This window comes from Myodes glareolus, chromosome 24, assembly GCF_982192425.1.
Source record: "Myodes glareolus chromosome 24, mMyoGla1.1, whole genome shotgun sequence".
Lineage (NCBI taxonomy): Eukaryota > Metazoa > Chordata > Mammalia > Rodentia > Cricetidae > Myodes > Myodes glareolus.
In genome coordinates, this window is record NC_142049.1 from 17792923 (window position 1) to 17806457 (window position 13535).

A 13535-nucleotide genomic window follows, 5' to 3' on the forward strand; every position below is an offset into this window, starting at 1 on the left:
AGGGATCTGGGGTTCTCATAGCCTCTGAGTTCGTGGGCACTGGGACTCTATAATGCAGAGGGTGTGTCTAACATCTGTTTATTAGAAATCAATCAATTTAGTCACGCTACAGCAAGAGGGGGAGAAGACATGAGCCTTTGGTGGGGAGACAGCACTTGAATTGAGAGAGGTGAGGGCTGGACCTCTTTTCCACTTGGAAAGCCGGGTAGGGTCAGGCCTGGGTGGGTGGTGACAATTCTACCCGTCTTTTGTGACTCTTCCCTAGTCCCTGCTTGTCTGCCGATGCGAATGTGGTAACGTGGCCTGTACCCTCAAGTTTGTCCACGTAGCAGTAGACATCATAGGTTTCTGATGACGGCCGCGTGCCGTAGGTCCTGACTCCGGGGCTGCTGTCCTTGTCACCCACACACGGGGTCCGTGGGCTCACAATGGGGTATCTGTGAAAGAGCATGGGAAGGGGGTGAGGGACTGTCCTGAGGCTAGGAAAGGCGCATCTTGGGTCATGTTTGTGTGTCGAGTCTCTTGCGCACCTGGAGGACTTTGGAAGAGAATCCCTTACAGAAGAGGCACTCTGTCAAGTTGCTGGACATGGGAGAGGTGGAAGGGGGTCCCTAGGAGCCTCTTCTGTCTGCCTCTTGAAGAGAAATGACTAAGACGTGGCATAAACACAGTCCCTGCCACCATCTTCCAGAAAATGCCTTCGTTTAGGGGCATATGTGTGATTTAGGAAACTCTACAGTCCCTAGTGACTTCACGAAGCCACAAAACTCTGGGTGTTGTGTCAGGCTGGGGGCTTCTCGGTTGGGGCTGGGAATGGTAGGCTTGTCCTTTACCTGACGGTCTGGTCCTGCAGCCAACCGGCATCACACTGCTCATAGCCTGCCTCGTAGGCTGCCTGGAGCTGCTCTGGTGAGGCCATGACCGCCCCAGTGCGCAGGCAAGCCTGCTGTGCCTCCTCGAATGTCAGGGAGTACCTGGTGGAGCCCGGGCGATAGTGGAATACAACCCCTGGGTGGAGAGGAGAGAAGAGAAAGAAACAGAGGGTAAGACTGATGCTCGTGGGGTCTGTTCTTGGCTTAGCTCCTCCATTTGGGCAAAATGGATTGATCTGGGTAATCCCACCGCAAGTTCCACTGGGTGGTGTCATGAGTAGACAGCAGTGTCCTTCTGTCTATCCCAGATGGGGAACACCATCAAGACCCTTTAGGGAGGCTGCACTAGAATGTTCTTCCTATTTGTAGATTTGCATTCGGGGACTGTGCTGTGTACCGTCCCTGTCCCCTAAGATATTTCCTGAGCCCAGAGAACACCATCTGCCTGGCCCAAGGGCTGCGAGCATTTCCCGGAAAGAACCAGATAATGATGTCAGGCTTTTCTTCTTCTTGAGATAGTCTTGCTATATAAACCAGACTGACCTTGAACTCACAGCTTTTCTGCTGCTAGGATTATGCAAGCACACCTGGCCTCTAGAACAGGCTTTGTGGGTCATGCAATTTCTGCTACAATTGCTCAACTCAGCCACAGCTATCCTGAATTAGCCATAGACCAAGTCTTAAACACGTGGATGTGGCTTTGCTCTAATCATCCTTTCTTTGTGGGCACTGAAATTGAAAACTTACATAATTTTCATGTATCAAAAACTGTCTTTCTCCTTTTGACTCCCCCTTCTTTGATTATTTAGGAACAGAGAGGCATTCTTCGTTCACAGGCTACCTAGGAGCAGCTGGCCTTCAGCCTGCTCACCAAACTTTGTTGCTTTTTTATCCTGGTGGGAGGACAAGGCCAGGTAAGGTCATGGGGTCACCCAGAGCAGCGTTTTTTTCATATGGGTCTGTTTTGAACCAGGTGGCGCTGGCATTTGCCTCCATATACACTTTGTTTTCCACAGGTGACTGGGTCGATCATTTGTGGTTCCAAGAGCGGACATAACTGCCTTGCTTGTCCCCCAGAAGCGTACTTACCTCCTGGCAAGCGGGGCTGGCCAGGAACTTCAGCTGCACCTGGGGCGAGGGTCACTTGCACCACCAGGTCCTCACTGGTGAAGGCTGTGGCAGAGCCCAGCCTAGGCGTGGTTTCTTCAGGAAAACCCCAGGGCCTGCTAGCTTCCTCAGTTCTCTCCCCAGCCCCAGGGAAGGCTGTGGCCCTCACATCAGGGACAAGGGTAAGGGCCTCCTCTGGCTCTGAGATAGTGGGGGGCACGTCGAAGATGGGCTTTGCAGTGAGGATCACAGTGCCCCGGGCTTCTCCCTCCGTGATATTTCTGGGCAGGGGCAGCTCCAGATCTGGCCAGGTCACCGTCTGAATGGTGATGTCATCTTCACCACCCACCCCGAAGAAGTTTTCTGGGATGTCTACAAAGTCTTCACCTGGGACAAGATGCAAAGACAAGCGTTAGTGATCGGCTTGGTGCTATTTCGAGGAAACGAGAGCTGAATGTACCCCCACTTCCTCTTCCTTGGCTGGAGCCGGACACCTGGTCCTGCCTACCACAAAGACCTTAGGTTCGTGGCTCCTTCATATCATCAGGGTGGTTCCAGAACCTCCCAAAGATGCCAAACTCTTCAAACGCTAGAGTCCCTTATATAACCTAGGTACCACTGCTGGAATCTTATGCCATCTTTTGGTTGCTTCTAATTCCTCATACAGCATAAGTGATGTTTCAATAATTGTTATAGTGTATTGTTTGGGGAGCAATGGCAAGAAAAATTCTTCACATATTCAGTATAGATGCAGTTTAATTATTACTAAAAGCCCGAGGTTGGCTGAGTCTGTAGAAGCACTAGGACACTCATGATATATTGATCAACCAGCTCACTGTTGATCAAATAAAACCAATTCCTCTTTCCACCTCTCCCCCAACAGCCACTTTGCCCACTGTGGCTGATAGTCCAATGGGATGATAGGAATTGGTGACAAGGGAAACCCTAAATCTTGCGGAGATGAGTTGTGCAATCGATGCAGGCATTGGAGAAGTGCCTCAGAGTCCCGGCCAAATGAGGGCCTGGCAGACAGAAGGTAGCTATTAATAAAGAGAATGCCCATGAGGGTGATACTTCACTCTTCAGTGGTGAGACAATCAAACAGTGAAGCGAGGCTTTTGGGAGAGAGGGTGGCCCTCGTCACGACAGATCAGGCTGCAGAAGTGAAGCATTGGAATGAGCTGTCACTGTATTGTTGCCAAGCGGATTGTAAAATGTACGCAATACATTTACCTAGTTTATGCTGTTGATTTTTTCTCCAATAATTAGGAATTAATTATAACTTAAAGTGTGCTAAATAGGAGATAAAAGCTTACTTAAAAACTTTGTTCTAGTTTTTCCAAATGAAGTCACGGAACTTGCCTCTACCCTTTACAGAAACACTTCTTTTTTTGGTGCATCCAGATTAAAAGGGAAGGGACCAATGGGCTGGTGTTCTCTAACAGGCCCCACCTCCTCTCTATCAGAGGGGCTCAGGGTCTTGACTTCTCCAGTCTTGTTCAGCAAGGGGGAAGAGCTGAGAGTGAAACCTGAGAACACAACGACTCTTTGAAGTACATGCTTTAAACACTGTTCTGTGTGGATCCGAGGAAGCAGGGCTGGATAGACATACTGTGACCTCCATTGTCTTTGCCTGAAGACCCAGCCCACACGGAAAGGAGATGATAAAAATGCGGGGCTCAGAAACTCAGTGGTACCTTCCCAAGATCTTATTGGGACCTGATTTTGAAGACACGTCCCCCACCCCCACCCCGACCTTCAGCCCCAGCCCCACCTGTGTAACAGATGGCGTCATAGCGGGATGAGGGATCAGGATAGCCCGTTTGGTTGGCGTGCAGATAGACCGTCCTCACACCCAGGAGGTTACCGCCGCAGTTGGGCCGAGCCTTGGAGATGGGGTAGCGCACGCTGCGGTCGGCCAGCCAGCCGGCACTGCACATGTCCATCCCGCCCTGCCAGGCCAAGTAGAGCTGGCCTGTGGTGGCCAGTCGTGCCCCCAGCCTCCGGCACTCATTGGCTGCCTCCTGGAAGGTGAACTTCTCCGGAGAGGTGGCATAAAAGACCTCGCCTGTGAAGGACACATCACACCGGGTGAGGCTTTCACTCCCATCCCACCCTTCCTGTGTCCCCAAGAGGTCCACGGTTTCTCGGACGTTTATCCTTTTTTCCCGTGGTCCCACGTTAGTATCTTGCAGGTTGCCTGTCACTCCCCAGTCTCCATTCCTTTCTGGACTTTTGGGTAAGATGACATCACTCTCCTAACAAGGACCTCCTCTCCCAAATAGAAAAGCGGCCCAAAGAGCAAGGGGTGGAGCAACCGTGAAATCAGACGTCCCTGTGACTGGTAATTGCTGTTCATCTTCCCACCACTAGGGGAGCTTTCCTTTAACACAGGCACTGCCGAATTCAAATTCCGGTTAGAAAAGCAGGTCACCTTTGACCCCTTAGAGTACTGACTTCCAAACCAGGGTTTATAGTACCCAAAAGAGACCATTATGGGCTAATTTTAGGTCTGTTATCTTTTAAACAATATTTCCTAGAACCTGCCAAGGTTGGGATTGAGGATAGGGAGAGGGGTATCTGATGATGCGTTGGTTCCAGATCTCCTTGTTCAGGGGCAGTTCAGACAAGCTCTCTATTCATCGTGGGTTAGTCAAAACTGGGGACACAGATGCTAGTTACTTAACAGAGGGTTTGGCTCCTGAGATGGGAGCCATAAGGAGGGCCTCAGTGGTAAGAGAGTTGGGGTATGCCACCACCAGCTTCTCTCCTAGCTGGAGGAGCTCAGGAGCCATGGTAGGCTTGTTCAGAGAGTGTGGGGATGTCCAGAGAGATATTTGGGTGCAGATAGGAGAGGGGTGTTATCTACATGGCGGGGTAACACTATGTTCAAAATTAGCACCCTCATTTAAAGAGAGAAATGATCTCCCTTGAACATCCCATCCAAAGGCCTGAGGTGGGATTTCAAGATGGAAGCAGGGACGTGGAGAGAGAGTGACCAGGGAACAGTTTCCTGGGAAACTGTGTCTGAGTGTCCGCCCTGGAGTGGCTTAGGGCGTCCATCTTGAGTGAGGAATGGAGCTCAGAGTCTGCCACCGGGCTACACGCCAGTCGTGAGCCTGGCTTGGATGGCACAATGGATGGACCTTAAGGCAGGGGTGGGTTGAGAGATACTGAGGTTCTGGATAAGAGAGACAGTCCAGGGGGCTTTGGAACTTGGGGTTTGGTGGGAGCACTAGATGCTTTGCAGATGCCTGTGGCCATCGAGATCCCCCTCCAAAGTGGAGAGTGGTGATTCCAGTCAGAGCCCATCCCTCTTCATGGCAGGAGAGGACTGAGCAAGGCCTGGTGTAGCTATCCCAAATGTGAGCATGGTGGTGGGGAAGGGAAACGCGTCTTGAAGGGAGCTGGCTTTCTCACAACCTAAGAGGCGTAATCTCACCCTCCATCTCCTCCGCGAAGCAGTACACATCGTAGGTCTCATTGGTGTCTCGGATTCCGTAGGTTCTCACTCCGGGAAACTCATCCTTGTCTCCATAGCAACCTTCCCGAGGAGTGTGGATGGGGTACCTGTTGGGAAACCAGCATGGGAGTGTGACGCTGGGAACAGAGGAAGCCCAGGCTCCTTGTTCCTGTAGCCTTCACCTTCACAGGAGGAAACAAAGGCATAGTAATACCTCTGTCCAGGTCGGCTCTGAACACTGGCTGCCTCTCCAGTCTCAGTGCTACTCACCAGCTAAGGCAGCCTCTGTTACTGCATGTTCTTGGTCCCAAATACACTCTCTCCGGGAGCAGATGGTTTTTCATGGAAAAAGCCAGAGTCTCGTGGATTTTGTCAACTAGAAACCTCTATGGTGACTGCTTTCACCGCAGCAGCAAGGAGCAGCCACAGACAGCAGGTGCCCAAGTGGGCACGTCTGTATTTCAACACAACTTCATTTACAGAAATGAAGGATGAGTTGGGTTGGGTTTGGCCATGGTGCCTGTTTGTACCTGTTGTGTCTTATGTCACCAAGTGAGGCAGGGGTTGGGCTCTACTTTACACTTAAACTAAGGTCCAGAAATGTTAATTGACTCGTTCAAAGTCACACAGCTTCCAAATCCCAGTGTTTGGATTTGAGTCTAGCTCCTTCTGAGGTCAGTATGTGAACACTTGACATATTAGACTGTTGTCTCACTTATTTTTTTTTTAATTTATTTACTGATTTTTGTGGTTTGTCCCAGTTAGCTTCAGCTGTCCACTTGACACAGTCTGAAGTCATTGGGAGAAGTCTCAGCTGCGGGATTGCCTAGATTAGCCTGTGTGTGACGGGTTGTCTCGGTTTATGATCCATGTAGGAGAGCCCAGCCTGGACAGGCGAGCCTGTGATGGATAAGAAAACGAACTGAGCCTGCCTGTGGGTGATCCAGACAAAGAGCCTGGGAGCCTCAACAACATCCCTCCGTGGCTCCTTCCTGCCAGGCCCAGAGCTTTTGCTCCCATTCACCTCCGTGACGGACTAGGACCTGGAACAAGCTGAAATGGACCTTTCCCTCCCCAGGTCTCTTGGATCAGAGTGTCCCATCTCAACAACAGAGTTGAAACCGTGATTGCGCTGTATGGCCTTGTGAACCACGATCCCCTGACTTGCCCAGGCTTGCGAAGCTGTCTTCCTGAGGCCTTGTATTCTGGCTTTGGGGCTATCACTGTGATGCACATGGGGTGGACAGTCTGTCTTTGCAGGCTCGAAATGCTGCACTGGGATCCTCGAAGCAGGCTTCTATCTACACTGCTTTGCCATCTGGCTCCCAGGACTCACTCAGAAAAAGATGGATCTAGATGATTGATTTATGTAAGTCTTGTCTTACAAAAAAGGATATAAGTAAGGTCATATACTAAAATAAACAAAACTCTAAGGTTAAAGACTAACAAACCAGAAGGAAAGAAACATTGACAATAGGAAAAAAAGGCTAGAGAGTAGTGAAGTAGTGGCATTATTTGTCCTGGATAGAGAGGAGAATAATGATGACCTGGGATATTGACAAGGCTGGACCCCGATCCCTAACCTAGACTGGCCACAGGGTCATGTTCACACCAGCTAAGTTCCGCTCATCGCCTGCCCCATTCGACTAGGCCTCTTATACCGGGACCTCAGCTCTGACGCATTCTTCTTTAGTGGGTTGGGGTCTCACCTGACGGTCTGGTCAGCCAGCCAGCCTGCATCGCACTGGTGGAAGCCATCTTCGTAGGCGGCCTGCAGTTGCTCAGGGGTGGCGATGATGGCGCTGTTCTGCAGGCAAGCCCGCTGAGCTCTGTCAAAGTCCAGCGTATAGCGCGTGGAGATGGCTCTATAGTGGAACACGATCCCTGTGGGACACACAGACCAGAGGGGCTGGTTAGGTGTTGAAGCTCTAGAGAAACGGTGGCAAGAACCAAGGGGACCCTGAGCACTCCCTGGTTCAGGCTGACACGGTTTCCTTCTCTGACTTTTTTTATTATAATATTTTATTAACTCTTTGAGAATTTCATACGTGCAAACAATGTCTTTTGAGCATAGTTACCCCCCAATCCTCTCCCTAACTCCTTCCAGCTCCCCCCCAATATTCCATCCACCCCCACACTGAGTTCAACTTGTGTTGCCTGTATACTCATGGGTGTGGGGGCCATGTACTGGAGTGTGGTCAACCTACCAGGGACTGCACTAAAGAAAACTGGCTCTCCTTTCCACCAAAGCCATCACCTGACAATAGCTCCTCAGCTGCTGAAGTTGTACGTGATTTTTCTGCTCTTGCTGCAACCCTGTCTCCTCTCCACCTTGACCCACCCCATCCCACCCCACCCCACGGCCTTAACAGGGTGCTCAGCACCTCCTCAAAGGCATCCTTTTTTTAGAACACCTATAATAGTTCTGACAATAAGAAAGTTCTTTGAGCTAAGGCAAAAACTGTCTTCTTGTGATTTTTTTTTTTTTTTGTCACTCCAGGACCCTTTATTTTCCACCTCCCGGGGAAGGAGACACCAAGGGTTCCATGTCTCCAGTAGCTGGGGGCATCCTAATGAGTTCTCTTTGAGAGAAGAGTGATCAGGGAGTGAGGGCTCAGCCACTTCTGTGGTCTCTGAAGCTGAGGATAAAGGGATTGTGGAGGAGGAGGAGATGCCTGGGATGATGCGTTAGGAAGCCACTTTCATTCATTCCTAGGGTCAGCTCAGACACGCCGTTCGACTCATTGGCTCAGGTGCAGAGTGCGCACTCTTACAAGGCCTGCTGTGATGTAAGATGCACCCCTATGCATATGCCTGTGGGCCTTTAGCTGAAGAGGGAAGATGCACCTTGACTGCGGCTGGTGCCATCCAAGAGGAAATAGAAAATGGAGAAAGGGAGGGAGCTGAGCTCTGTGGACTCAGCTTTCTGCTTCTTGTGTGTTGATGCAGTATGGTCAGCTGCCTCATACTCCCACTGCCATGTTGCCCCCTCCACCGTGGACTGTATCCCCTCAAACCGAGAGCCAATGTAACTCCTTACTCCCCCAAGTTGATGCCTCTCGGGCATTTGACCACAAAAACAGGAAAAACTGACACACCCAACAAGTTAAGGATGGTTGAAAACACCAACTGCCAATGCCAGGATGTATTTATGTGCCCTGCCTTCAATGTCCCAATCCCACAGAGCATAGCATTGCCAGCTTCACACTAGAGGAAGCCAAGCATAAAATGGGTATGTAGAGGGGCTGAGTGAGAAAGCTAGCCACCAAGGTCCACCCCGATGAGGACATCATTCTAATACTCTTGACAGACAACATGGCGTTCCCGTGGGAGGCCTTTACCTTTTACTATGACCTCCAGGGTGGCTTCACTGTCCTCAATGCCATGCATTACTTCACAGCGGTAGATTCCAGAGTCATTGGAGCGAAGGTTCTGGATTTCCAAGGTGGCGTCACTGGGGATGGCTGGATAGTTGGGTAATGACACCTTGTCTTGGTACAAGCTGTTGACGCGAACCTGTCCTTCGGTGGCCACTAACAGCACGACTTCTTTCTCCTTGGAAACACGACTCCACTTGATTCTTGGGGCGAGGGGGGCGGTGGAGGGGGCAGTGGTCACAGGATGCATGGGGTCGATGAAGTAGCAGGGGATGGTGAGGGAAGTCCCGAGGAGGACCTTCAGGGGGGATGGTTGAGGGATGCTCACGCTCAGTGAGTTGTCATGGTCTGTGGGGGGGGTGGGGGTGGGAGGACAAATAAAAACATTAGGATAATAGAGACCACAAGCCACCCAGTCCTGGAGACGCAGCCATGTGAGAAGTGCAAATCCCACCCACTGTGGAGGACCCTGGGGATTCCCAGGGAGCCTCACAACACCCTCTCTAGGTCAGCATCCCTCAAGACCTCTGGTCTCTGCACCTAAGACAAACCTTAGAGCCAGAAAAGGATTCCAGAGGAACATGGGAGAGACATCACAGCCAAGACCTCAAACTATAGGCGCCTAGGGGTTGCCAAACCATAGATAAACAGGACTCCTATTCTTAGGGTAGCTTCATGTTTGATTCAGAGATTTGAGAAAAAAATATATTGGAGTATTTATTTTGGATATGATAAGCTCCCCACAAAAGGTTCATGTGTAGGAAATTTGGCAGTGTTATTGAGAGGTGATTGGATCATGAGGATGCCAGCCTCATCAATGGATTCCTCCGCTGGTCAGCTCAGAGCTGAACTGGGATGTGGGACCTCACTGAAGGGTAATAGATCACTGTCCTCCCCGTCTCTCCGTATGTCTCTTTGTCTCTGTCTGCCCGTCTATCTGCCTCCCTGTCTGTCTGTCTCTCTGCTTCCAGGCTGCCAGGAGGTGAACTGCTCTCCTCCACTGTACCTCCAGATGTGATGCTTCTGCCTTGCCAGAAGCAAGCTGTTTCCCTGAGACATTTTCTCACAGAGGCAGGAACCATCCAACACATCAGGTGTGATGATTATCAAGGGGTATAGAAAATTCTACACAACCTTTAAACTTCAGACACTGAACTTCAATGACATATTCATCCCATCCTGGGAGGTCTGCCTTGGATTTTATCTGGACCTTGTGGGAGGGCAAGGCTTTTGAGGTAAAGGGCGAGGAGATGGGGGAAGAACAGGAGGTCAGACATTTTTGTCTGTAGAGTCAGATCTGGAGACCTGACTGGGTAGGACTGGACAACATAAAAATTATGGATTATGTCAGTAGAGAAGACGTGGTGTTTCCTGGATCCTTGTTGGAATGGGAGAGAAACAGCCTTCCACACAGCACCTTTTATGAAAGGTCTTAAATTTATAGAACCCTTCCTTTCAGGAGACGCTATGGGTCAAAAGAAAAATGTTTCAGATGGATGTGGCTGGTGGATACATAGCAGGGTAAGGATGGGCAGAGGGCAGGAATGTCTGGAGTCCAGCCTGAACCTTTTGGTGTCTGGACAGACTCCACCATCCTTCCACAAACACCTCCATCTGCTGCCCAGTCCTGAGGCCGCTGGCCACAGCTTGGCTCTGCAATGGTGGTCTCAGGGAACAGCTAGAGGCCACTGTTGAGGCCAACCCAGTGGTTATTAAGTGTGGACAAAAGTTTCTATTCCACCCGATCTCACAGTCATTCAGTCCCAAGGAAGTACACAGAGACTTAGACTAATTATGAACTATTTGGCCTATTGCTCAGGCTTATTACTAACTAGCTCTTAAAACTTCAATTAACCCATAATTCTTATCTATGTTTAGCCATTTAGGCAGTCTCATCTTGCTTGCTCTGCATCTGGCTGGTGACTGCATCTCTGCCTTTCTTCTTCCCAGAATTCTCAGTCTGGTCACCCCACCTATATTTCCTGCCTGGCTACTGGCATCAGTGTTTTATTAAACTAATGCAAGTGACAAATCTTTACAGTGTACTGCAGCATTATCCCACAGCAATGAAGCTCCCAGGCAACCCTCTCAGTGGGCTGTTTGACTGATGCGAACACATCTCTCTCCCCAGGTGATGACCAGCGTCTGGATATTCGTGGGTCCCTGAGCACCAACGGAGGTCTAGCTGTTACTACATCTGCATATTCAAAAGTTGTGAATCAGGCCAATAAGTGGCTGAACAAAACACTGCGTATCTTTCCATTTGACCATGGGAGTCTTTACACTGTGACCCTGACTTTCTAGAGTTTTGCATTGGGATACAATGGGTTGGTGGGAGAAAGAGGGTCCAAGTCTCCTCTTGTCCCCCACCCCCACATTTGTGAGGGAGGTCTCACAAATATGCTTAGCCCCGGAATCCCAGATCTCCACACCAGGTGTAAAGTTCATCCCTTGAGCCAGGGGTGGGTAGGGGGTGGGGTTAACTCTAGGACTGTGCCCTCTCTTCTAGAGGAAAGACCAGTCCTTTCACCTCTGTTCCTCAGGCTCTTTCCTCCTCTTTCATGCTCCCACACATGCTCCCTGGCAGCCTTCACCTTTGACTTTCCATGTCTTCTCTGCCCCATTTTCACTGTGCAGTAGTTCTGAATGAGATCCCCAAGGAGACGGTGCCATGAAGGAGGCCCAGAAAGTGGATGCCCTTGATAGAGGGCATTCAGGAGTAGATGCTTGTGCACCAGGCTCTGGGGTTATGGGCACATGCGTGGGTGCCATCTTACTGCAGTTAGAAAGGGGCAGGGCCAGGAAAAGGCCAAAAGAAGGGGGAGAGGGGGCTGTGCCCCAGAACAAAGTTGTGTCCTGTACTCAGAACCCAGCACTCACCCACTACTGAATAAAGGAGCCATGTGTGGAATTGTTCTCACCTGGAAATTCTTCTGAGCTCACTGCAGCGATGACCCTCAGAGTCACAAAGACCAGTAGTAAAGTGGTCATAGTTCACCTGGAAGAGGTAACAGAGGTGTTATTTGGTCAGTTACAGCACAGTGAGGTGGAAGAGATAACATGATAGAATTCACACCCAAGGCTTTGAAATACCGCACAACAGGCGGTTGCCATGTTTTTGTGGTGTTTCCTCTGAGAAACCTTTCCTCAGAGACCCATCGCCTTTCTTCGCTTAATTCCAAGGTGGTTGGTCCACCGATCCTCCCGTCTTCTAACTAGTGGAGACTCATCCTAGTGAGTAGCTATTGATAGGGGCCCGGTGGGCTGTAGATACTCAGGTTCACACACCGTTCCCAAGTGTCTGCTAGGGGTTTCGCATCAGACGAAAACTAGAATCTGTAGATTGAGATAACCCTCCTCTCTGCAGTGTGGATGGGTCACAGTCAACCACCTGAAGACCTGAACAAGAAAGGACCCTCTCCTGAGGGAGAGAGACCTCATCCCTGATGGCCTTCCAGCTGGTTTTTCCTCCCTTTGGACTTGACGAACGAGCCTTTTCTAGGGTTTAGAACATGTGACACCTCAAACTGAAGGGTAGCAGATAGCTTCCCTCTGGCCTCCTTGCTAGTCACTCTGCAGCTCTGCGGAGGCAACCTCCACTTACATAATCCTTATTCTCTCTCTCTCTCTCTCTCTCTCTCTCTCTCTCTCTCTCTCTCTCTCCTGACACAGTCATGCAAGGGAATGTCTTCTGCTGAAAATGAAATGGCACATAAGGACAATTTGGTCAATGGTAGACCACATATATAACAATAAGTTTATCAACGAGGTGAAAGCTCCCTATTGCCTAGTGACATGGCAAAGTTCTGTGCAGCACATTTCTCAACTGCTTGTAATGATGCTGGTGCAAACAAATTTACCACATGCCAATCATATGAAAGTATGGGGAAATTATTATGTGTATGTCACATATTACTTGGCAACAGCAATAAATGATGGTTACAATGCCTTTCCTATATTATACTTGGTGTTATTATTTTGCAAGTACTACTACTTACAAAACATGTAATTAAAGCAGTCCACCCATGGACTCACTAAGCAGCCTCGGACACTTAGCATTTACTGTGCATCTTAATTGCATCAAGAGGCCATGTAAACGGCTAGGATGTGGTTCAGTGCTCAAGTGTTTTCTTAGCATGCTTGATACCTAGTGACTCACACATACACACATGCACACACAGCAGTAGCCACGATGAATGACTGAACTCTATCACCTAGATATGTTCAAGCACACTAAGGACACAGGAGCGGGAGAAGAAAGAATGGAGAGAGGAGGGAGGAACAAAGATGGGTGGAGAAAGAGATGGGGAGAGAAGGAGAGGAGGGAGGGGAACGGAAGGGAAGGGAGAGGAAGGAAGGGAGGGAAGGAAGTGGAAAGAGTTATTCCTTTTGAGAACCCTAATACAACCCTTCAGATGCAGAGCAAGGACAAACTATGAAGCTTCCCTGATGCAATCCGGGTGTGCCACCCACTCCAAATTCAGGAATCTTGTGTATTTTAGCAAGAATCGTGCGATTTTAGGCAAGATTCAAGGCCCTGGCTAGAATCAGGATGGCAACCTTAAGCAGGCAGTGAGATGAGCAACTCATATCAAGAAGCGCGAACGGAGAACTCTCATGGCCCTCTTCTGGATCAAATGTAGCGTCCGCCATACGCATTGGAAAGTGAAGCTTTCCTGACTGTCATTTATGGACACAGATCGGCTGCAATCACCA

The 13535-nt window shown here is 49.8% G+C and overlaps 1 protein-coding gene and 1 long non-coding RNA gene across 3 annotated transcripts in view; one reads left to right on the forward strand and one right to left on the reverse strand.

The window, feature by feature from the left end:
* The window catches only part of Acan (aggrecan), a 65055-nt gene that overhangs the window by 24114 nt on the left and 27406 nt on the right, over nt 1-13535 (reverse strand). For both annotated transcript variants that reach the window (XM_087901262.1, XM_087901263.1), the window contains exons 2-9: nt 11741-11817; nt 8784-9167; nt 7152-7326; nt 5422-5549; nt 3754-4047; nt 1962-2366; nt 834-1008; nt 310-437 (exon numbers count right to left, since the gene is read on the reverse strand). In XM_087901262.1, coding sequence (XP_087757388.1) covers nt 310-437; nt 834-1008; nt 1962-2366; nt 3754-4047; nt 5422-5549; nt 7152-7326; nt 8784-9167; nt 11741-11810 — 1759 coding nt within the window. In that variant the 5' untranslated portion in view covers nt 11811-11817. The remainder of the gene's footprint in view (nt 1-309; nt 438-833; nt 1009-1961; nt 2367-3753; nt 4048-5421; nt 5550-7151; nt 7327-8783; nt 9168-11740; nt 11818-13535) is intronic.
* LOC146889893 (uncharacterized) lies at nt 3964-11243 on the forward strand. The gene is made up of 4 exons (XR_014999416.1): nt 3964-4070; nt 4165-4323; nt 6521-6811; nt 10951-11243. It is a non-coding gene; the product is annotated as an uncharacterized LOC146889893 (long non-coding RNA).